General features: G+C 42.9%; 2 protein-coding genes across 2 annotated transcripts; both read right to left on the bottom strand.

Annotated features, from left to right (window-relative positions):
* Positions 1-292: 292 nt before the first annotated feature.
* LOC124688307 (NEP1-interacting protein-like 2) lies at positions 293-3,091 on the bottom strand. Its single transcript, XM_047221999.1, has 5 exons — positions 2,720-3,091; positions 2,477-2,646; positions 2,109-2,192; positions 1,640-1,804; positions 293-654 (listed from the first exon to the last, which is right to left on the bottom strand). Exons 1-5 carry the CDS (start codon positions 2,850-2,852, stop codon positions 511-513), a joined length of 696 nt encoding a protein of 231 aa, XP_047077955.1. The 5' UTR covers positions 2,853-3,091; the 3' UTR covers positions 293-510.
* Positions 3,092-18,275: 15,184 nt separating this feature from the next.
* Positions 18,276-19,583, bottom strand: LOC124693113 (uncharacterized protein At5g39570-like). Its single transcript, XM_047226568.1, has 2 exons — positions 18,940-19,583; positions 18,276-18,628 (listed from the first exon to the last, which is right to left on the bottom strand). The coding sequence occupies exons 1-2, from the start codon at positions 19,393-19,395 to the stop codon at positions 18,494-18,496; spliced, it is 591 nt and encodes a 196-aa protein (XP_047082524.1). The 5' UTR covers positions 19,396-19,583; the 3' UTR covers positions 18,276-18,493.
* Between the last annotated feature and the right edge of the window lie 5,260 nt (positions 19,584-24,843).

The following is a 24,843-nucleotide window of genomic DNA, read 5'->3' as shown; positions in this document are numbered from 1 at the left end:
CATGGTGCACTCTGCACATGACACGTGTAAGCGCATGATCGAGTGCGCCGGGTGCTGCCCTCCCGGTTGAGCACCAGTGCAGTAGGAGTTACAAAAAAATACTGTTGCACCAAAGGCAACAAATGTGAAGCGCTCGGTCCATGCGGTGTATAATGGTTCAAAAAATTATCAATGCATAGGACCATGATTCATTTTGTAAAGAACTAAATTTATTTACATGTACGGAACGCAACAGTAACACAACTCTCAATGCAAACCACATTCTAAAATGGCTTATATACATTCAATGGCAGCAGACCAATCATTTCCCTTTATATTTTTTCTTAGTTTGCGAGAAAATATCAGATGTACAGTCGTACAGAGCCTCTTTGCTTGCAGTGTAGAATAGACAGATTAATCTAATTTACAACACTATCTGTGTATACTTTCTCTCTTCACTATTCCTATGTAGTATCAGAGCGAACGCTGTGCACAACTATTCCACCTAAGACATCGAACTGGTAAATATGCTTACCTATACATCTTAGTATCTTGGACATGCTGCCGACACACAGGACATGAACCGTGGCTAAGCAGCCATTTGTCCACGCAAGGCTGGTGAAAAGCATGGGAACAATTTGGCAACCTCCTCGCTGTCTCACCAGCTACCATATCCTACAAGATCAAGAAGCACACTGTTAGTATTTATGAGGTTGAGAACAATGGAAACAAAATTTATTGGAAAAAAATAAACATACACACCAACACCAACCACATTGCATTCAGTAGCAGGCAAAAATTGGTAGCAATTGAATCTAAAGAAGACACAAAAATATCGGTTGTTGCACCTCTCTGCATTCATTGTCCAACTACAGTGTTATAATCTAATGTCCCAGTGTACACTGGCTAGCTCTCACTTAACACAAATGGACAAGTGTAACATTTCTTATCATGTAAACGCATAAATTTTACAATATTCTTGGTTTAGCTTTAAAAAAAATAGATGGAGGTTTAGCTAAATTTCGCAGTATCCTGTGAAGAAACGGTTTGATCCTAGCTGGGTTTTTTTTTTCTGAGGGAAACCGTGAGCTTTATTAATTAGGCAATAATATTTTTACAATCATCCGTGATCAGAGCCAACACAGAAGTCTAGGTTTTAGTTATAGAAGGTTCCATGGACATTATAGTCCTTGCGCACTGTTTCATCTATATTTATTACCATATCAATCATCACTGACAACCAGCTGGAAAACAGCAGCAACCACCTAGTGGTAAGTACTCTGCTATGGATCTTCATTGATCAACATACAACCACCTTGTGATAAGCAAGTACGTACTCAGCTATGGATCTTCAGGACATCGATCAACATAATAACCATTATGTCCCAATGGAAGTAGTACAGAACATGTTAGCTGAATCTCAACTCCCCTGTATGCAGGGAGTGACAAAACTTCAACTTCAGCATATTGCAGTTTTTTCACTTACCGTTTTTTCCCCATTTTCTCTGTACATATTCTATACTAGTTTGCCTTTTCCCTTTTCCCTTAATGAAATCTGGCAGAGCATCTTCCTTTCTCTAGAAAAAATATTACTGTTGAACCAAAACCAAGTCCAAACTATGCAATACAAGTCCCTCTCACAACATGAAGGTAACTGTACCTGTAGACAGATAGTGCAAGGCAGGTTTTCACCAAATGTGCCCTGGGCCTGATCAGTTACCACAAACTGTGGTAATTTCTTCAGCAACTCTCTGGAAAGCCTTCTGGACGAAATCTCTCCGAAGATGTCGTACACATCGTCCTGACCTAAGTCTGATATGCCGACCTGTCGAAGCAAAGCAATATAGCTGAAATTGAGTACAGATGCAAACAGCGACACTTGACGGGACCCTCACTTAATTGTGAACCCAGCAACCTCCCTTTTGCAGTACTGTCCATTCAATCTGATTTAATTCATTCACCAAATAGAATACACTTGACAAGCAACATTCATACGCATCACCGTCAGGATCGTACCATCTCTACATTTTGTACTTGCAAAACTGCTATAAACGAGTGGCGGCATTTATGTAGTTTCCTTTCTAGATAGGAAAACATCGCTGCTAGGTAGACAAGGATATGCAACTGACCTGCCAACGGTAGGCTGGATGTGCTGAAGATCTGAGCCGCTCTTGCACAAACCGGGCATGAAGGAGCTGCTCTATGAAATCTGCCTGAGCAACATAGTTTACGAACTTTCTTAGAGGCGTGTCGTGTCATAAACGATAATCTTCAACAAATAGGAACCTGATAACAGTGGAAATATTTAGAGCAAGACAACAGTGAAAGTGGCGGCATTTTTTGAGAGATGATCTGTATCATCAGGTGTCGTCACGTATTCTCTTGGACATGGAAATCAGCGGGTCATAATTCATAGTCTTGGGCAAGCATTATGCAAGTGGAGGCAAAAACAGAGCATCTGAAAGCAGGCAAGGGTGCGTGGAAGAAGCTCACTGACCATGGAGGAAGTACCGAGCCGGTCCGAGCACCAGTACGCGCGGGACGCCTCGAGAACCTCGATGGATAGGACGGCCCCGGCGATCGCGCCCAGCCCAGCTCCCCGGAGAGCACCGCTGTCGGAGGCTCTGCCCGCCAGCGCGCCGGTGACGGCTCCAGTCAAGGCCCCAGCTGCTTAATTTACGCACCACAATTTAAGCAAGAACGATGGACGAGAGCACGAGGAGGAGCTGCCGTTGATTACCGAGAGCGAAGAGGCCAGTGAGCGTGCCGGAGATGATGCCGGCGATCAGTCTGGGGAGGTACACGGAAACCGCGCCGCGCTCCTCCAGCCACTCGCCCGGGGGCGCCGGCTCTTCCGCCGCGGCAACCTCCATGGATCGATCGCCACGAGGGCACGAGGCCTCCACGAGGACCGGAGGAGAAGCCCACGCGCGTACGTGTTTATTTTTGGCGCCTCGGCGTCGGCACGTTGGAGAGGAAGGCGGGAGGCTCTCCGGGAGAGGAGCGAGGAGGGACCAGGGCTAGCTAGCTAGAGAACGAACGATGGGAAGAGGCATCAGCTTTTGGCTTCAGCCGTCCAGCGAGGGACTTCCCGTGAAGTGGTACGAAGTGGCTGCTGCTTTTGCGTCCATTTCTTTTTTCTCTGCGCGTCTTGCTCTTGTGGATGAGGCGTTATTTCTTCGGAGCAGAACATACACACGAATCATGAAATTACACAAATACTCCGTATATATAAGTGGAATAGCTCGTCAAAAAGTGAAATTAGAAAAATATACTGGAACAGAAATAACAGTAGTAACATTATTTACGAAAAACTCACACACACAATTAATCTTATGACCTTCGTTGCCAAAGTTCGACACAAACGACCACAGCTCACAATGAATCTTGGAACCGTGATCCACGGTGGTGCATCCATTAAACAAACATGTATCAATCTACAACAAAATCCCAGTGCCACATGTTTTTTTTCGCGAAAACGCAAAAGCTTTGCGTTTCGATTCATTGATAGAAAATTACATTACAAGCCTAAGACAAGGCCGAGACACCCACACACACCCAACACTCAAAACGAGACTACGGCAAAGGGTCGAAATCCGTCGAGTGCTTCTCTAGGATGCTACAAAGAGAGCTCATCCGCTAAACAGGACCCATGCCGGTGAAAGTCGCAGTGCTTGTGCATCTACGAAATTACCAAGAACCTGCCATCCGCAGCCAAGACGCGTACCACCCGGATCCAGCGAGCCCACCACGGCTCAGCTGGGGGCATTGCTGCTCCGGCCTCAGCCCAAATCCAGCGACGCCGTCGGCGCAGCGGCTAGCTCCCAGCAACCTCACCAGACGTGCAAGCGTGCAGTCTTCAGCAACCCACCATCAAGCACAGAGGCCAACCCACCACTGCATATCAAGAGGCTTGCTTGCGCTGTCCGAGGAAGATCCTCGTCGCGCAAACCACCGCGATACCGCTCAAGAGGCTAGCGCGTCAACTGCATCACAAGACGCCTCCCATGTGGCTAGCACAAAGATCCACGAGGAAGGACTACGGTCTGAACTCAAAGCTCCAAAGACGACGCCTCCATGGAGGGTACGACATCAAAGACGCCGCCATCATCCGATTTGGCATGCGAAATCTAAGGTTTTCACCCGGAACTTGAGACCCTAGGCGAGGGAGGTGCCGGAACTCCTCGATGACGCCACAGAGGAAACGGCGCCCTCAGAAACGAGTGCCACATGTTGCATGGTCGACACAGAAACGAGTTCATCAAGATGTAAATCCTTTCCCGAGGCCTCTCGTCCCCATCACAACTTAATGGAATGAAAATAACCGAGCAATATGCTTGTTGCTGACTCAATGTGTGTGATATTACTTTTTGTAAGAAATGGTGCTTGTGTATGTATATATAGCTCAGAATTGTTCGCCATTAATTCTTTAAACATGTGAAATTGTACGAAGCTTTGGAGTGGTGGCCCTAGTCAGAGACTCGATATCACCTACAAATGATGGAAAAGCTCACGATCTGATATAACTCTATTTCTGATAGTATGTTCAGAACAGATTATGCATGTGTATCTAATATCATGCAATAATAATTAGCCAACTAGCAACAAATTAATGTCACATTACTAATGATGTCTAGTTGCGCGTTCGCGTTTCAAATATTTGTCCTGATATTGATTCAGAATCTTTTACAGTGACATGTATGTCATTTTACATACAAACAGATAACTAGCTCAACAATTAAGAATGTAGTTTCGGCGTACTGGTGCAATATACATCATGTATAGTATTTCACAGTAAAAACAAAAATACCTGTTTTGTTCTAACATCATTTGGATTCAAACCTAAGTTGTGACTCGACCTATAGATCTAACATGATATATCTGACGTACAAACCATAGGCTAGGTAGATATTTTCTGTGTCCTTCTAGTTAGAGTAGTTCCGAATATTCCACATAATTATCGAAAAGTTCCATGAAACAATATTTCTATAATTTCAATGTATTTTGAAAGACAATTAAAAACATTTCTACCATGCTATTATAGGAACTAACAAGGTGGCCCGCAAAAATGCGAGGGCAACATCTCAAAAGGCTATCTACTTCTAATAGTTTATCTTTTTCTTTAATGTTTTATACGTTTTAACTTTATAGAAGCAATGTTATATAATCATTAAAACTACCAAACCTAGTGTTTAATGAAATTTACCCAATTGAATTGTTTTTAGTTGCTACGTATCTTTGCCTCACCTATCATTGTCCATGCCATATATCCATAAATATCCGTGTCCGTTTTGCTTTGTGTTCGCATAATCAACACATAGACGTGATTTACTTAAATCTAGAGAAAACTGCTCACATAATATTACAAAACAAATACTCATAAAATATTTCAGAATAAATAAATCTTCAAAGTATTACCTAATAACAATGTCTAATAACTTGTTTCACACCATTATTGTACTACAGTTCTGCAATTGCTTTGCTTCCCGGAGTTTCTATGTCCAATAAATTTTATTTTGCATCATCTATTGTTGCGAATCGTGGTCATGAATGTACAATGGGTTAAAAGCGTGGCAATATTCCTAGTGATTTTCATTTTACTTCCACTATAGAAATTTAACCATGTAAAATTAATTAAAATTATGTGAGGATTCACTATAGTGCTGCAACATATATCATTTATTCTAACAAAATTGATTTTCACTCTAACTGACCTTTGATATTTTCCCTTTCTTGTGTTCATTTCTATTATTTTTTCTTCTATTGGTCCCATATGTTAACCAATTCAGAGGCATTTGCTCAAAAGTTATATCTAATCTTACTTATTTATGATTGTGGTTGCTCTTAAATATGGAGGATCTATATTGTCCAATATTGTACATCAATTTTTTCCCTTATCTATAATTTATTGCAGTCCAGAATTTCACTCTAACATCCTAGAAAAGTTGGTGATTCTTCCCACAAATACCTTCCATGTTACATTGGGAAGGAAATAGATTTCCAGAATGTGTTGTCAAAGGTCGATAGCTATCAAAGTACAAACTTTTGAAGGCTTTTAATGTGTAGACGGATTTTTCTCTAACTCCCGCATAAACTTTGACTGATATGTTTCTAATAGAAGCAAGTGCCATATTGCGCTATGTATAAATAATATATTAGTAAAAAGTTAAGTATGGATTTTAAAATGATATTCACTCCATAACTTTATTGTATCTTATTATTTGCTAAAACTATTTTATCCTGAGCTGGTCGATACATTGCGTTGATTGATCATCAACCTTCTTTATTTTATCCGCTGGGTGACCCGCTCAAGATGAAGTTGCTGGTGTGGGTTGATCCGACGTCAATCATCCTCAAGTTATCGCAAGATGTCCTAGAGCTAGAAATGGGATATACGTAGCAAAAATTTGAGAAACAACCTGAGGTTGGGTGGTTAGGAGGATGGTTGTACCCCCAGTACACCAGAGTTCAAATCCCAGGTTTGACATGTGTGTGTCTCATAAAGATAAAAAATTCTTTCAGTGGGAGGCGACGTTCCCGTCAAGAGCGAGACGCATGTGATGACTTTGCCAACTTCAAGATCGGATCCGCCGGCTCAGTCTTCCAGATGTGTTCATAGAGGTAGGATGTGTGTATGTGTGTTCATAGGGGTGTATACGAGTGTATGTGAGAGTTTGCGTTTGTATTGTGTTTCTCAAAATAAAAAATCCCATCTATAGTCTAGATGTGCTTGCAATGAGATTGATACGGACCTATCTAGCTCCTTTGAATAATTTCAAGATCAACAATATGCTAGTATTCAAGAAAAGGAAACAAAAAGTGATTTCCTTATCCATATATCTGATATACACTTGTAGGACTCCTTTTTACGTGATTTGGCACTTAAACTGTAGAAGAAAATTGCTTCCTTTTTTTGACATGGAAGCAGTGCTTCCAATTTTCAAGTGAATTTATAATGTAAGGTAACACTTGTTTATCCATATCTGACGTACACCCGCCGGACTTCTTATTTACTTAATTTGAACCTATCATGTAGAAGCAAATATCTTCTTCTTTTTTGACATGGAAGCAGATCGCTTCCTTCTTCTTTATGTGATTTGACAAGTAATCTGTCAAATCGCTTCGTTTTTTTACATGGAAGCAAACCTCCTCCTATTTTTCACCTAAATTTATGGTGGGTTGTAATGTGGAACAAAAATACAGGACTCTACAATTTTCAGATCTGACTGTGAAAGTATAATGATCAAAATAACGTGTGTACCCATATAGCTTAATGTGGCATAAGTTTACTTTTATATACCTATATTGGTGTACGTCACACTTTTTACATTTTAACCTAAGATGTTAAGATTAAAATCACATTTTTATATTTTGTTAGCATATGTGGATTAACAAGGTGTCTCGAAAAACACCACCATATTTTTTTGCGAAACACAGTACGTACAAACATAGACGGTTACATATACGCACATACAATCATCCCTATGAACGCACGCATGCACACCCTGCCTCTATGAGTATCTTCGAGAGACTGCATCCAAGAAACTTCATCCGATTGGTCTTGAGATTGACAAAGTCACCACAGACGTCTCGCTGTCGACGGAAACGTCGCCTCACACTGAAGAATATTCTGCCTTTTATCCTTAATGCTTTGATTAGCTCTTGACATTATATTATTGCAGAGGGTGGGTATAATTGATATCTTCTTGATATTAATATATCCTCTTTTTGAAAGATAAAACTTGTATTTTTTCATATTGATATGAAAAATATACATCAACGAATATAATCATCGGTTATACTTATATCTTTCTAGCATATATATAGGTGTCAGATCGGGGGGCATATCAGGTGAAAATGAACAAGTTCTGCAAATCTGAAAATCCATGTCCTTAGCCCTTGGATCATGTACCAACGACTAGATTGCAGCCTCCGTCCCACGACCAGTCAGTAGATACACATTTGTAGAAAACACCACGCGCCAGTGCCGGTAGAGTAATTCCTGGACCTTCCTCCTACTTGCTCATCCTCACGATTCGGAGATGGGCTGAACAAATCAATTTTCATCCCATTTGAATCACTGAGAAACTCGGGAATATTTAATTACTTTGAGATCTTAAGCATGAATAAAAAAAATTCAGATTCGTTCGAGTTCGTGAACGAGCACACAGATGGATCGCACAGTTGACAGATTCGTTTGGATTTGGATCAGTTCATGAGAGAAAACAAAAGTGCTTGCATATTCAACACTCCTCCAACGTTGGCAGCAACAGACCAACACCATACATGGGTAAGGAGGGATCACGAACACACACAAATCAGATCTGAACTAGGTCTGAACAATATGAAAAATCATGAACATTCAACCATTCAGATCAGGTAAGAAATCCCAAGATTCAAGAGAAAATCGTGTGACCAAAACAAGGAAAAACAGGGAATCTTTAGAAAAATTATATTGGAAAGGATTCATAAATTCCATGAATTAAGAGGAGAATCAGAACATGAACTGTCTTCACGAACAGAGTCTTTGCTCCAAATCAATCTTGTTGGTGGATCTACCCTACTAATCCAGTGGAATCCAAGAATGGCCACCAGACTTGCTGCGAGAGGATTCTCATGGGGTTGTTGGAAGAGGTGGTGCTCATCGCCGGGAAGCGCATCCGTGCGCAGCCGGAGACGGGGGAGAAACGGAGTTGGGTCGGAGAGTTGAGACTGGACGGAGAGAGAGAGAGGTGGAGAGAACTGAGGACGGGATTGATATTTCTTGTGACTGCGAGGGTTATTGTACAAAATGGGTGGAGGTGGGATTGAGGTTGGCGATCTAAACTCATTGGTACATGATCCAACGGTAGTTATAGGAATTTTCAGATTTTCAGGAACTAGGCCATTTTCACGTGATACGTTCCCGTGTCAGATTCCCCACCGGTGGGTATCTGATGGGCACCAGTACCAGGCGTCACTGGAGCACGCCTCATCGTTGTCTAACCATTAGGCAACCATGTACAACCCCACGAGTCAAGTCGATAGCTAAAAAAAAGTGCTCGTCAATATACCCTTTCGTTTTTAGGGTTTTCTCTGTCCCTGCGGCGATCGCAGGAACTCCACCATATCGCCGCCGTTTCTGGAGATCTGCTCCGATCGACGTCGACACAAAGACTGCTGTCGCGCTGGTAAAGGTCTGTGGACTGGGGGGGCGGCGCAACTCCTGGACCATGGCAGAGAAGGCCGACGGGAAGAAGGATGAGTCCGTCAAGGACCCTACGTCTGCGCCAGCTAAAGGAAAAGAAGGTATGGATTGTTTGCAAGAGGATGGAGGGATTGATCCAAATATCCCGGATCCGAAGGAGAATATTGAGTCAATGCTTCAGCGTCTGGAAATTACAGAGGAGGAAGAAGATGCGGTTGACCTATCAGGGTTGATCGAGGAAAACCGAGAATCTATGAAGTGGATGGTCATCATTAGGGTTTGCCTGAAAACCCCGTTTAGCCATACTGCTTTTTATCAGAAGATGCAGGTAGCATGGGCGGTTGCTCAGGAAGTTTCGTTCCGAGCCCTAGATGAGTATACCTTTACAGCACAGTTCAAATGTCTGGGAGATTGGAGGACGGCCATGCATGGTGGACCATGGCTGTTTAGGCGCAATGCTGTTGTGATTGAGGAGTATAATGGACTGGTGAACACGGAGATGATCCCGTTGGATTCCATTAGAGTATGGGTAAGGATTATGGGTATGCCGGAACTAATTCGGAACACTGCTGCCACTAAAGCGATGGCAAGGAAATTGGGAGAAGTATTACTGGTTGAATTTGGGGCTAATGGTGCAAGCTTTGTCAAGTTTGTGAGAGTATATATAAAAATCAAATTGAAAAAACCTCTGATGCGTTTTGTGACAGGAAGGGTGGACCCTGGACAGGAACCTCAAAAATTCAGAGTGTTGTATGAGAAGATGCCACGGTTCTGTGCCCATTGTGGGGTAATTGGTCATGTTGCTGATGAATGCGGTGAAGGATCCCATGATCCGAAGAAGTTTCAGTATGGAGATTTTATGATGGTACCGCAAGAGGATTTGTGGTACCAACCAAAAAGAGAATTTGTTACTCGACCCCAAACTAGTGGTGCTAGAGGTAGAGGGAGGGGCCGTGGGGGCAGAACTGGTTTTGATCAGAAGTATGAGGGGAAGGAGGCAGAGAGTGCTGGTTTTAATTCTAACCCGAAAACAGATTTAGGGTGGCTGAAGAAGAGAAATATGGGAACTAGAGATGGACAACTGAATGAAAATACATTGGCAATTATGCCAGCACCCCATGTTGCTACTATTGTGGAAGGGCTGGAAGGAAAGATGGTAGGGGAGACTACCCCACAGAAAGTTCAATTGCCAAAAAGGCACAAAGCTGGTGATACATCAGTAGGATTGGCGGACTCCAGTGAGGAGGGCCGCCAGGAGCAATGAAAATCTGTGGATATAATTGCCGTGGAGCTGGCAACTCCTCGGCAAGCAGATCGCTTCTGGATATCCGGAGGCAACATAGGCCAGATATACTTTTTCTGTCTGAGACTCATCTTAACAGAGAAGGTGGTGAGAGACTGCGTCTGAAACTCGGCTTTGCACATGCCTGGGTGGTGCCGAGTAATGGTAGAGCTGGAGGCTTGATGATGTTGTGGGATCAACATGTGAAGGTTCAGTTGAAATACGAGCATAACAATTATATTGATGTGCTAGTTTCTGGTGATACCCCGGACAAGGACTGGAGATTGACGGGGTTATATGGAGAATCTGTCTGGCGACATAAACATCGCACATGGCGCTATCTCCGAGATTTACACCAACAAGTGAATTTGCCTTGGATGGTGTTGGGTGATATGAATGAAATTTTATCGGAAATTGAGAAAGAAGGAGGGGCCCCAAGACCATTGTCATACATGCAAGCATTCCGTGACTGTCTGACGGATTGTGGGTTGGAGGATCTTGGTTACATTGGTAACATCTTTACCTGGAAGAGAGGTAATATTCGTGAAAGATTGGACAGAGGCGATGGGAGATGCTAATTGGTCAGCTTTATTCCCATATGCAGGAGTTCATAACTTGACATCTATCGGGTCGGACCATAGGCCCATTTTAGTGGACACCGAGACTTACGCAGCTGTCACAAATACTTCTCGCAGCCGTCGCCGTTTTGAAGGGAAATGGTTGAAGGAGGAGAAGGTGGGGGAGATTGTCGAAACAGCTTGGGCGCATGCACCACCAAATGCACCATTGTTAGGAAAGTTGGCCTCAGTACATTCAGACTTACATGAATGGGATCGATCAGTCCTTAAAGCTCCAAGGAAAAAGGTGAAAGAGTTGACTAGGGAACTAGATAAACTGCTGAGTGGGCCGATGAACGAGGAGACGACCCAGCTACAGAAAGAGGTGACAAGGAAAATTGAAGTTGCGCTTGAACAAGAGGAAGTTCAGTACATGCAGCGTAGCCGTGCTGATTGGTTATTGCATGGGGATCAAAATACCACGTTTTTCCATAATTTCGCGAAGGCTAGACGGAAGAGAAATAGTATTCTCAGTTTGAAGAATGAGAATGGAGCAGTACTAGAAGGAAATGAGGACCTCAAACCTTTTATCAAAGATTACTTTGCCTCTTTGTTCAGTTCGGAGGTACATCATACGGATGTAAATCTGTTACAGAGAGTTAGGCCGCGAGTGTCTACGAGAGATGAATGAGGCTCTGCTTAAACCCTACACGGCTGAGGAAATAAAAGAAGCTATGTTTGATATTGGTGATTATAAGGCACCAGGCACAGATGGATTACATGCGGTGTTTTATAAGAAGTTTTGGGCTGTAGTGGGAGAGGAAGTGACAAAATAAGTGTTACAAGCTCTCAATACAGGAACTATTCCGGAGGGATGGAACGAAACAGCCATTGTACTAATTCCAAAAGTGGAAAGTCCAGAACTGATTACACAATTCAGACCCATTAGTTTGTGTAATGTGGTGTATAAGGTGATATCAAAAGTTCTATCGAAGAGACTTAAAGTCATACTTCCAGAAATTATTTCGAAGACACAAAGTGCGTTTGTGCCAGGACGCCTTATCACAGATAATGTCTTGGTAGCCTATGAATGCTTCCATGCCATCAAGAAGAAGCGGCAGGGGAAGAGGGGTATGTGTGCGGTGAAACTTGATATGCATAAGGCATATGACCGTGTTGAGTGGGGGTTCTTGCGAGATATGATGCTGAGATTGGGTTTTAATGTGGAGTGGGTAAATATGATCATGGCCTGTGTCACCTCGGCTAATTATAGAATCTGGTTCAATTCGGAGGAAACCGAGGTTTTTACTCCTACGAGAGGGATTAGACAGGGGGACCCCCGTCTCCGTATCTATTTTTGATTTGTGCTCGAAGGTTTGTCAAGTCTTCCGGAGTATGAGGAGCTGAATAGTGGTATTCAAGGGGTCAAAGTGTGTCGCGGGGCACCGTCGGTATCACATCTCTTATTTGCTCGACGATTCTTTGATCTTGATGACAGCTGATATGTCCAACGCCACATCTCTCCGTAATGCACTGGATATGTATTGTGCAAGCTCAGGACAATTGGTGAGTGTTGCAAAATCAAGCATCTTTTTTAGTCCTAACACTGATGTGCAAGTTCGTGCAGAAGTGTGTGCGCACCTGAATATTTTGGTGGAATCCTTGACTGATAAATACTTGGGTTTACCATCTCTGGTTGGCATTGATCGAAGCGACTGTTTTCAGCATCTGGTTGAAAGGATCTGCCAACGCATCAATGGATGGAATGAAAAATTATTATCTACAGGAGGGAAGGAGATTCTCTTGAAAGCTATAGCTCAAGCCATACCGGCATATGCCATGTCGGTGTTTAATATACCAAAGAGTATTTGTAAAGCGATATGTAATGCCATTGCTAAATTCTGGTGGGGCGGATCAAGAACTCAGCGGAAAATGCATTGGATGGCATGGTGGAAGATGTGTATCCCGAAGAATGAAGGAGGAATGGGATTCCGAGACCTCCACTGTTTTAATCAAGCCATGCTAGCAAAACAATGCTGGAGATTACTAAGTGACCCAGATTCCTTATGTGCTCAGGTGCTTAGAGCAAAATACTACCCTGATGGAGATCTGATCAATTCGGTCTTGAAAAAGGGCTCTTCTTACACGTGGCAAAGTATTATGGCTGGTTTGAAAACTTTCAAGAGAGGATGCATTTGGAGACCAGGAAATGGAGAAACTATTGACATATGGGCTGATCATTGGGTACCTTCCAGTCCTACAAGAAAGGTGGTGACTATTAGGGGCAATCAGATTCTGACGCGAGTTAATGAATTAATCTGTCCTATTACTGGTGGCTGGGATGAGGATTTGATTAGACAAACTTTCTGGTCTGTTGATGAGGAGAGGATCCTTCGGATTCCCCTTCCGAGTTTTGGGCAGTCAGATTTTATAGCTTGGAGTCTAAACAAGTCTGGACGTTTTTCTGTCAAGTCGGCATATTATACGGAATGGAGACATGAATATAGAAGGAGAGTGAACCGTTCGGATAGTTCGGACAGGTCATCTCCTCATGAGGTTTGGAAGAAAATATGGAACACACAAGTCCCACGCAAGATTCAGATTTTTATGTGGCGTGCTTTACATGGGATTGTACCATGTTACTGTGTCTTAGCGAATAGACACATTGGCTCTTCAGTCAATTGCCCAGTTTGTTTGATCAATGCAGAAGATATTCGACATATGCTTTTTAGTTGCCCTAGAGCACAAGAGGTTTGGCAAGGTCTGGGGCTCCAGGAAAATGTAAATGCGGCAATAGTAATGGATCGATCAGGGTCGATCATCCTGGAGGAGCTTCTCTGTTCCGAAAAACCAGGCGGTATTGCATGTGATATGGACAATAGAGTGGCTACTGTCATGGTAGCAAGCTGGTATATTTGGTGGTCTAGGAGGCAGATAAAGAACAAGGAACCAGTACCGAATATTGTGAGGACAGTGCTGAATATCAAAGGTATTGTTGCAAACAATTCAAAAGTGAAGGGGAGTGGAAATACAATCCGTAGAGGAGGTTGGACAAAACCTGCATCTGGGGTTTACAAGTTAAATGTGGATGCTGCCTATGAACCAGAGACGGGGAGAGGAGCAACCGGTGCAATTATAAGAGATTCCAGAGGAAATTTTATTGCGGCTTGTTGTGATCATACTGATCATGCAATTGATGTGGCAACAATGGAAGCTTTAGCCCTTTTTAATGGTCTAAAACTGGCGGAGCAGTTTGGAGCTCAGTCCCTAGCTGTAGAATCCGATTCGATGGAGGTGGTGGAAGCTGTCCGAAATCCATCAGATTACAGAGGAACGGGAGCGGTGATTATTGATGACTGCAGGCATCTGCTACTGGTACTCGGTATGGCGACATTCATACACTGCCCGCGAGAAGCTAATGAAGCTGCACATGCGTTGGCTCGCCATGGTTACACCCAGGAAGTTAGGGAGTTTTGGTTTTCTGATCCTCCCCTTTTCTAGATCCTGTTCTTATTTCTGATCGGGTGATCATTTTGTAATCCTTCTGTGAACTGAGGCAGCAAGTTTTTTACGCACTCTTTTCCTCCCAGGGTACTGAAGGGGACTGGGAGGTTTTTAATGAGGCGGCTTGCTGGCCTAATATATAATATGTGTTTCAAAAAAAAAGTCGATAGCTAAAAACACGCGACGTGTAGTCGCAACAGTTATGCTACGATACAATTGTAAATCCTTTCCTGAGGCCTCTCGTCCCCATCACAACTTCACTGAAAGATAATAGCCAAAGGAATTGCAAGCATGTTTGCTGCCATGGTGGTCTGGTAGATGGAAGCAAATGGTGCTGGCGTATTTGTAGGCGGATGTCGTTATTTTTCTATAGAATTGTGAAAATGTATAGGTGAGTTTTTATTGGAGTGGTTCCAGAGTAACAAAAACTCAATATGTCCTAAAATACACAATATAAGTACCGATCACTTTATGAAAACTCATGCTTGATACTTTATTTCCAATGTACTGACTGTATTAGCTTCAGAAAATTCTTCCCGACTTCAATTATGTTATGTTCTTAAGCAGCTGCTTTGCTCGGCTGCCTGCATGCACTATTGTAAAATCTGGAAGGAAGAAAAGGATTGCCGATGGGTTTTTTTTTTGCAAAACTAAAGGTGCGGGTTAAAAAGCGTTGCTAATTTCTTGCAGTCTGTGAAAAGGACATGCGCCCTTCTCCCTAATCCCAGCTAACGGATAAATTCATGCGCCCTTCATTATCGAGCGGCCTCTGATCATAGCACTAAGCCATGAAATTTTGGAATGGTCACATAAATATTAGTACAGGAAAAGCACGTCAACTTGACACAGAGAAAAAAAGACTTCGATCGTATGCAGATGTGTATGCACATGCACGGCATGTATATATCGAGCATGATAACCAGCTTGAACGAATAGTAAGAGCTTGAATAGTTCGTACTAGCGCGCACTACTGCGTAAGGATGAAACTAAGCAAAAAAATCGAAACTGGGTGTTCCACATTTTTTCATATTTCTTAGCGGAATCGAAAATGAATACAAAAATCACTAAAACGAGGTCGGAAGCATTGGGACCAAGGTACGAGCAATGATATGAAAGCAGAATGTGGCTGCGTGACACGGCGCAACCATGGCATCGTGTCTGGTATCCATAACCCTAGGTCACGCGGTTTTGTGTATGCTAGATAGGGTTTCGATGAGATTGGTAAGGATCAGTTAGACTTAGCCAAACATAGCCATGAAAACCACAGTAACACGTAAAGTCCCCTATTTGTGGAAAATAGAAAAGAATTTGCTAGTTCTCACCTAGCTGAGAACGAAGTTCGTGAGCCTTACACCGTTTAATTTGCATCGTGATTCGTGTATATGAGTTGCAAGTTAGGTTGTAACTGAGTTTTTTAGTTGCAAATAGAGTTGCAACTAAGAAAAATTATCGGGAAATTTACTTCGTGATTCGTGCTAGTCATCAATTGCAACATGAGTTGCAACTGAGATTTGATGGAGTTAGTCGATCGATAAACAGTCACACCCAAACCGAAATTATGTTGTGGTTGTTCCGCTAGAAAGTTTCCACTTTCATCTTTGCTTCAAATTTTCTGTTTCCATTTCCATAAAATTCGCCCTTTACTTCCATATTTCTTCTATGTTTCCACATTTTCGATGAAAACTTTGAAACTTTCCGCTCTGTTTTCATCCCTAATGTGTATTGACTATTTGTACCTATAAGAAGTGCTCGCAATACGATGGGCACTGGCCATTCCCTTCCCCATCCTTCACACCCCTCTCCTCTTGCGAGTTTAAGAGTCGTCCAAGTGAGGCCGGCCCAATCCCTTGGCACTCCAGACGGTGATGCCGCCGGAGTTTTTTTAGGGAAAGGGCCTGGTTCTCTCTCATGTACACATTAGCCACATTAGCACTAGCACTACTAGGAAACAATCCACCGCTGGAGGGGCAAAATAGCTTACCGCCAGCAGTAACATCATATATCGCCTGTGCACCCCTATGGTACGTCGGCGGTATTCTTTTTCATAAAACAAAAAGGGCTTGTGGGCCTTTGTGCACTTTACATCAAGAACCCTTAGAGGAAATTGAAAACGTGATCGAGTCCTTTTGACTCCTTCTCCATCGATCTGGAGGAAGACGACGATGACGAGCTTGTTGCCTGGAAGTCGATGATGCCATGCGAGGCTCGGGCTGCTGGCGCTTGACGACCACCTCCGCCGCCAACCACCGTCGACGAACTCCCACCCCTAGCTGCAGACCATCTCGGGGAAGTGGCCACCGGTGAGCAGAAGCAGCAGCAACCGGTGGTCCTCGTCGCTTCTCGGCCCTGCCATTAACGGCGACCTGTAGGGGTGGCGGTCGGGTACACCCATGGAAGAGTGGTGGGTTGGGTATTGGAGAGGATAGGGCAGGAGAAGGCCATTTCAAAAAAATTGTATCGAAACCTAAAATGCTACTCTCTCCATTATCTCCTCTGCTACTCCACTGTCCCAAGCCTGCTCCTTCACCGGCTCCCCCCTCCCCCAGCCGGAGCTCTCTACACTAGGCCGCAGTGCCTTGCTTGGGCGACGAGGTAGAGGCGGCAGGGAATGGTGGCCGGTGTCGAGGTCGGTTGAGGCTTGATCGGGACAAGCTGCTGGTGAGGTGCAGCTTGTGTGGAGGAGGGCAGCAGGGGAGCTAAGCCATCAACAAACACTATTTTCTTTTTGATTTTGAGGAATCTAAAAAATGGTAAAATCCAAGGAGGAGTGAGGATTTTGATCCTCACTTACCGCCGAAGTGGTGCGCCACAGATAGCAATATACCTCCGGTGTACCACTATAATCGTGCGCCGGTGGTAAGTGAGTGTACGACTCTGACCTGGCCCAGACCTGGGCGATCCTTACTCCTGGCGCGCTAAATTTGAGGTACCCTAGCGGTAACTCTGGGCCTATAGGTCTTTTTCTAGTAGTGTAGTTTAGGGCTTGATTTTGGGAAGTTTGGAGTGAGTCGCTGGATCTTGCTAGCTGAATCCGGTGGATGGTGGTGGTTGTCCTCCTCTCTGTGGTGCTCTAGTGGACGAAACCGGGGGTGGGGAAGAGCCTCATCGCTCGGATCTCCGAATATAAGCATGCATGGTGCCTAGATCTGAAGGTGGTGGGTATCTATCCCTAGCGTCTGTGCTTGGTTGCCGTGGTGGATGCAGCCGTGAAGTTGGTTGCCGTGCTCGGATCTCCAACCGAGATGTATCAATGTAGATATTTTGGAGCGCATCCTTAGCAGCTCATCCTCGGCGGCTTAGGGTCGTCTAGCTGTTGACTATTATGGCCGAAGGGGGACACTCCGAGATCTGGCCGATGGCTTTGTGATGGTGCCATCTCACCTTCTCCTCCCAACCGGTGAGCCAAAGGGAAGGATCTTCTGGAGCACTATCGTGGTGATCAAGGCTTGCCCATTTCCAAGTGGTGTCGTCCCCGGCGACGGCGCGGGTGGCTGTGGCGTCGAGTTCATTATCAACTCCAGTGTAGAAGGATATGATCGTGTTTTACAATTTCTTTCTAGGGTCCTTTTAGTAAAAGTTCTTTCTAGGGTCCTTTTAGTAAAAGTTCAGGACTATGCCATGATTTTCTTTTTCTTAGAGTTTCTCTTGAATAATTGTAAGCCCGCGGCTACTTATTAATGTAGCTTCCCGACCATCCGGATGGGCAGTTACTAGAGAGGCCAGAAACCACTGCTGCACAGTTTCCTTGGAGAACATGCCGGAGATCGCATTTTCAAGCAATTGAAGCCGTACATTGTATTACAAGAGAATCAACCATGCGTCCATACACAGACTTACCAAAAAATAACAAAACGAAAATCCTGAAAGTAAAAGGAAAGATCAAACGGAAATTCAGCGAAGGGAAGCGGTCACATCCTTGCTTATTCAGCGCGAGTCAAATGCACTGGGAACACCGTGACCATCAGTAGAGGACGCATGGTTTGATCAATCATCGTAATCGTCGCGGCGGCGGTTGTTCTTCCTGTAGCGCTGCTTCTTTTCGTCATCGTCGTCGTCATCATCATCGTGCTTCTTGTAACGCGGCTTCCTGTCATCGTCATCATCATCGTCGTCATCGCGCTTCTTGTAGCGCGGCTTCCTGTCGTCGTCATCATCGTCATCGTCGCGCTTCTTGTAGCGTGGCTTCCTCTCGTCGTCATCATCGTCATCGTCGTGCTTCTTGTAGCGTGGCTTCCTCTCATCCTCATCGTCGTCGTCCTACAGAAAAACACAGCAAGAGATAAATTTCAAGGAAACAATTCTAATATGATTACAGGTCCAATTTGATCTATTTTTTAGCATTCGCAAAGCGTGAGTAAGGCTGGGCGGGACTGGAATTGTCCGGCCGGGACGTGCAACCCTCGATTGGGTGACAATGGACAAGAACTCACATTCTTCTTGCGGCCGTAGCTGGGCCGCTCATCGTCGTCGTGGCCGTGCGCCGGCTTCGGCTTCCGGTACCCTCCCTCGTCGTCGTCGTAAGCCGGCTTTGGCTTCCGGTACCCACCTGCATCATCATCGTCGTCGTGCGCTCTCCTCCCGTGTCCGTAGACAGCAGCAGAGCCGTGAGTCTCATCCTCCTGAGCATGGGGCCTCCTGCCGTACCCTGCCGACCCGTGGCTCTCCTGCTCCTGCGGCCTCCTGCGATGCTGGTCAGCCGCGCCGTGGCTCTCATATGAGGAGGAGGTGGTGGCTGTGGAGATGGGGTAGCAGGTTTCGTCGGAGGGCGGGAGAGCGCGGCCGAAGGTGAGCGCGATGTCGTAGCCGCCGCCGTAGGGGGTGGGGTCGTACTCATCGAAGTCGGCGACCTCGTCGGCCTTGGCGCCGCCCCAGAAGATGCTTGCCATCCCGGCGCGCGCGCTCGTTCGTTGGCGTCTGAGTGATCGACCTCAAGGGTGTTCAGGACAGAGAGATGGAATGGAACTGGCTCGGCTAGCGCGGGAAAGGCAGAGACGGGAAGAATAACGAGGATAGCGCGGGCGGCTCGGGGAGTTTCTTTGGCTGGGAATTGGTCAAGTGAAGATGTGTTCGGAACTCCCGGGCGTCCTCTTGTCCCCGTCCGAGGATCATGGCGACTGACGAGGATCACTGATTTCTCGTTCAATTTGCCGTTACCTGCCGAAGGCCGGGATGTGAATGTGACCTGTGGCGGGAAACGGGTCGCACTTGCCGGTAGCGGCAGCAGATGGGAGTATGCACCCAAACACCACCGAACTTGGGACTCCGAACAGGAACAGATCACAAGCTTTTCGTTTTTCTATTTGACAGCACTACATTGCATTTGTTGACACATGCCTTGCCACATAAACACCATTGTTTAGTGGAGAACATGAGAAGCAACGGAGGAGAGACGGTACGAGAAGTACGAACAAAGCTCAACTGTTACATGGTCCTACGGCTAAGGGTGCGCAAATACGGTGTGACGGTCTCACCGGTTTCAGCTTAGTTTAAATTTGTGTACTAAATTGGAAATGAGATTTAGATTTGTGAAAGAAAATGAACTAGCTGTTGCTAGCCGGTTCGAACGGTTTCCTGCAGTGTGGTTTTTGTACACCCGTACTTACAACGCCCTTCCTCACAAATGGTCGATGGCAAGCAAAGACCAACATCACACTTTATTTCCGCTGGACCACCGGGCTATCCAGCGGCTGCGGCCCCATCTTTGGTGCCACATATGGTGTTGTGTCCTTATGTGTGACCCGTGCTAGAGTACGTCGATCTGACCAAGGATGACGAGGCCTAGGCAGCGTGGCCGGCCCAAACCTTAGATAGGGTTTCTATCTATTGATTTTCTTTTTTAATGTCATTTTTCATATGTAAATTAAGTTATCAATATGTAAACTTTTATTTAAAATGGATCTTGCCGCTGGGTCGACCCCAGCGCTTGTTCATCATCCCAAGTTTGATCCCTAGGCCCCAATTGGATTGATCAGAGCGTTGCGTCTCAGCTCTGCCTTCCTTAGTTTGTATTTACGGTTCCGTAAAGGATTGATCGATTCAGGCTCCTCTCAGCCTCCCGACGTCCCAATCAGGCCCCAACTCTGGATCTCAAACTCAAGGTCAGTCAAGGTTTGTACTACGGTACTCTCTTACATTAACTTAACTTGACAATTGTGAATTTAAATCCATGTAGTATTTGAATTCATTCAAATAACTACTTTTTGTTTATAAATAGAAAGAATCATGTCTTCTAGAACCCATGAATCGGGTGCTACAAAAACATAATAAGAAAGGAAAAGTAGAAGCAGCAACACAATCTGAAAGGGTGTGCTCTTGACATATTTATTATGAGGGATTCTCAAATTAACTCCCAAAATCAAGTTCCACACATGGTAATATTGGTGATTGCCATGGTGATGATACAGTAGAGGTCAGTTTATTGCTTTATACTGTAGAATCTTTCAATAGAACTAATGGTTGATGTTTCTACACATTGTACGAAATAATACATATGGTAGTTATATTAAAATGAAAGTATGTTTTAATTATTAATTTTATGTGTTTTTCTCAAAATTTAGGGCCCCATTTTGCTTTTCGCACAGGGACCCCAAATATCTGGAGATGGCTCCGGATACATCAAATATCTTCGACTATAGCTAGTCGCTTCAACAATGTGCATGGTGGCACGTGATTCAAAACATCACATTTTTAGAATGAAACTCAACAATAAAAAACATGGAAAGGCAGATAATCCCCAAAATATGCCATGATCAGTTAGACAATGTGGTAATTAACGATCTCTAGCAATCGTTTCCTGACGTCTCTCATACCCATCACAACTTCATGGAAAGAAAATAACTTGGCAATATGCTTGTTGCTGACTCGTTACTAATGTTTGTAGGTACTAAAATGTGTCTGCTAGACTGCTACAATGGTAGATGATAGCAATGGTCGTGATGTATTTATAAGCAAGAATGACTCATCATTACTTCTGTATAAAGGCGCAAACGTGCAGAACTTCGAGGTCCTAGAATAGAGGGAATTGCAGATTCCACCACCTCCTACTCTAATTGTTGCACAAAACACCACTTGAACAGACCTTTTGCGGTTTCCACCACGTACTCCTTGAATCTGTTGCGGTTTTCACCACTTGATCATCTAATCAATGAATTAGCCCAGTTGATGAAAAAAAAATAGTGGTTAGACCTTGCATGTCAAAGCATGAATAAATGCACAAAGAAATTAGACCTTAAAATGCCAAAAAAAAAAATAGCATCTCCAGTAGCATCCCGCAAACAATCATGTCATAGTAGTACATGTGCGCCACCTTTACCTGAGAGATGGCATCGGGGAGCCGCACACGGTATTAGGCGACACAAGTACATGAAGCTTCAATCATTTCTAAAATATAGCCTATATATTTTTAGGAATCAATTACTAGTGACATGCTAAAAAAATCGTAGAAAACATTTTTTTCATTCAAAACTCATGAAATTTCTATCGATTACTTATAGGGTATAACTTATGTATGAACACTACAATTTATGGATAGGTAAATCACACTCTATAAAGCATCTACGAAAAACATAATTTTAGTAAGTATAATTATTTTCTATGATCATTTTAGTGAGATACAAGTATTTGTGTTCAAATATATAAGTAGGTTTTAAAGTAAAAAAATTGATGATACTTATCAAATGTTGTCTATAACATTCTAGAGTGCTTAAAAAACAAAAATTGTTGAGAATATTTTTTTGGATATTTTAAGTTTTAATTTGTTTGTAATATTCAGGCATTAACATGTGAGATCCAACTTTTGCTTTCAGCCGGGCTAATTGGTTGATTAGATGATCAAGTGGTAGAAATCGCAACGGATTGGAGCAGTACATGATGAAACCGCAAATAATCCGTCCAGACTCTACAGATCTAAACTTAATTATGGTCGTTTGTCTACATCTATTAATGTGTGTTACTATAATACCATGGATAACTTGTTGTTTCAAAATTAAGACCATGGATAATTATTGTATAGATCAAATACCATGTACAAGCAACAAGCGAACACTCGGTTTGAACTTCAAATTTCCTCGTGTTGATCAATTTCATGCAAACAATGTAATGGTTCGGTACAAACGATGTCCAATTGTATGTGGGTATTTAGATCATTGGTCTCCATATTAATGTAATATACTGTAGAATGACATGTTGTTTTGCATACAAACAAATCAGCTGGCTCAACAATTTAGAATGTACTTCCGCATACTGTCTAATATGTAGTATGTACACACGATTGACTAGGTCACAATACGAGCTTAATGATCTGTCCTGGCTTACATCATATTCATTCAAACTAAAACCGTCCTTAAAAGGCTTATTGAGCAGCTTGAGACATATTCTTCCATGCTAACTTTGAGATACGATGATTTGTAAGTGAGACAACAATACCATATTAAATTAACAATACCATATTAAATTAACACATCGAATTACAGATCAAATCATGAGTTGGCTAATAGGTGTCTGCACGTGGGAGTCCGGCTGCGCGTTCGGTTAATATGGTTAATTCGGTTCGGTAAATATAGTTTTTCGGTAAATACGGTCTCAATACTTCGGTAAATACGGTTTCGTATACGGTTCGGTTTCGGTAATAACCATATTAATTCGGTTTGGTTTCGGTAATAACCAAATTAACCAAAGTTGACGCAAATTTTAGAATAACACCTATTTTTTATGGACATATATTTCATTTCTATATTTTTAATGGTCAAACTAATTATGTTGTAGAAGACAAAAATAATAAATAATGAAATGCAGACAAATTAGTAAAACGCTGCACATTACAGACTTAAAATAATGAACATATATTTCGTTTCTATACATTTTTATGGACAAATATTTCGTTTCTATATTTTTGATGGCCAATTATGTTGTAGAAGACACAAATAATACATAATGAAATGCAGCCAAATTAGTACAACGCTGCACATTACAGACTTAACATAATGAAAATAGGCCCAAATAAAAAAATGCTGCTCGTTAATAGGTGTCTGCAATGTGCAGCGTTTTTCGGTAAATTAACAATACCATATTAAATTAACACATCGAATTACAGATCAAATCATGAGTTGGCTAATAGGTGTCTGCACGTGGGAGTCCGGCTGCGTGTTCGGTTAATATGGTTAATTCGGTTTGGTAAATACAGTTTTTCGGTAAATACGGTTCCAATACTTCGGTAAATACGGTTTCGTATAAAAATACAGTTCGGTTTCGGTAATAACCATATTAATTCGGTTCAGTTTCGGTAATAACCATATTAATTCGGTTCGGTTTCGGTAATAACCAAATTAACCAAAGTTGACGCAAATTTTAGAATAACACCTATTTTTATGGACATATATTTCGTTTCTATATTTTTAATGGCCAAACTAATTATGTTGTAGAAGACAGAAATAATAAATAATGAAATGCAGACAAATTAGTAAAACGCTGCACATTGCAGACTTAAAATAATGAACATATATTTCGTTTCTATATATTTTTATGGACATATATTTCGTTTCTATATTTTTAATGGCCAAACTAATTATGTTGTAGAAGACAGAAATAATAAATAATGAAATGCAGACAAATTAGTAAAACGCTGCACATTGCAGACTTAAAATAATGAACATATATTTCGTTTCTATATATTTTTATGGACATATATTTCGTTTCTATATTTTTAATGGCCAAACTAATTATGTTGTAGAAGACAGAAATAATACATAATGAAATGCAGCCAAATTAGTACAACGCTGCACATTACAGACTTAAAATAATAAAAATAAACATTCAAACCACCACGCCATGCTATACCTATTGTGCAATATGCACTTGTAAACAAATATAAACGTTTTACGTGAATTAGGGATGGGCCTGCCGAGCAAAATTCGTTTTTGTGCTAAGCTATTCGGTTTTCTTCGGTTAACCACGGTATTTTCGGTTTATAACCGAATTAACTAAGTTGTGGATGGTTAGCACTTTTGCTAACTAAAACCTAACCATAAAAGCATAAAAACTGAAATTCGATTTCGGTTAGGTTTTTTCAGTTCGGTTTTCAGTTTCAGTTCGGTTATGTGCAGCCGGACGTGGGACAAAGTAGAAGTTCAACTGGTCCAGGAGGTCAGATGGAACAGATGAATCCATGAAGAGCGCCACCCCACGTGACACGTTTTAATAACGATTTTCAACATTTTTTGTTCTTTAGGACTCAAAAGGCCGCTTTTCCTCTGATTTATTCTTTTAGATAGATTCATGTGGCTCGGTAAGTTTGCATGGATGGGAAATTCGGAATGGTCAAGCACAGAGGAGCAACG

This window comes from Lolium rigidum, chromosome 2, assembly GCF_022539505.1.
Source record: "Lolium rigidum isolate FL_2022 chromosome 2, APGP_CSIRO_Lrig_0.1, whole genome shotgun sequence".
Lineage (NCBI taxonomy): Eukaryota > Viridiplantae > Streptophyta > Magnoliopsida > Poales > Poaceae > Lolium > Lolium rigidum.
This window is presented reverse-complemented; position numbering and strand designations above follow the sequence as displayed.

Excerpts from the sequence above, each read along its gene's own strand:
- LOC124688307 (XM_047221999.1), bottom strand. The coding sequence starts at position 2,852 with ATGGAGGTTGCCGCGGCGGAAGAGCCGGCGCCCCCGGGCGAGTGGCTG. Across the intron at positions 2,193-2,476 it reads GGCTCGGTACTTCCTCCATG|GCAGATTTCATAGAGCAGCT; the intron begins GTCAGTGAGCTT and ends TATGTTGCTCAG. Across the intron at positions 655-1,639 it reads CTTGCACTATCTGTCTACAG|GATATGGTAGCTGGTGAGAC; the intron begins GTACAGTTACCT and ends TTGATCTTGTAG.
- LOC124693113 (XM_047226568.1), bottom strand. The coding sequence starts at position 19,395 with ATGGCAAGCATCTTCTGGGGCGGCGCCAAGGCCGACGAGGTCGCCGAC. Across the intron at positions 18,629-18,939 it reads GCTACGGCCGCAAGAAGAAT|CGCGATGACGACGATGATGA; the intron begins GTGAGTTCTTGT and ends CGCTACAAGAAG.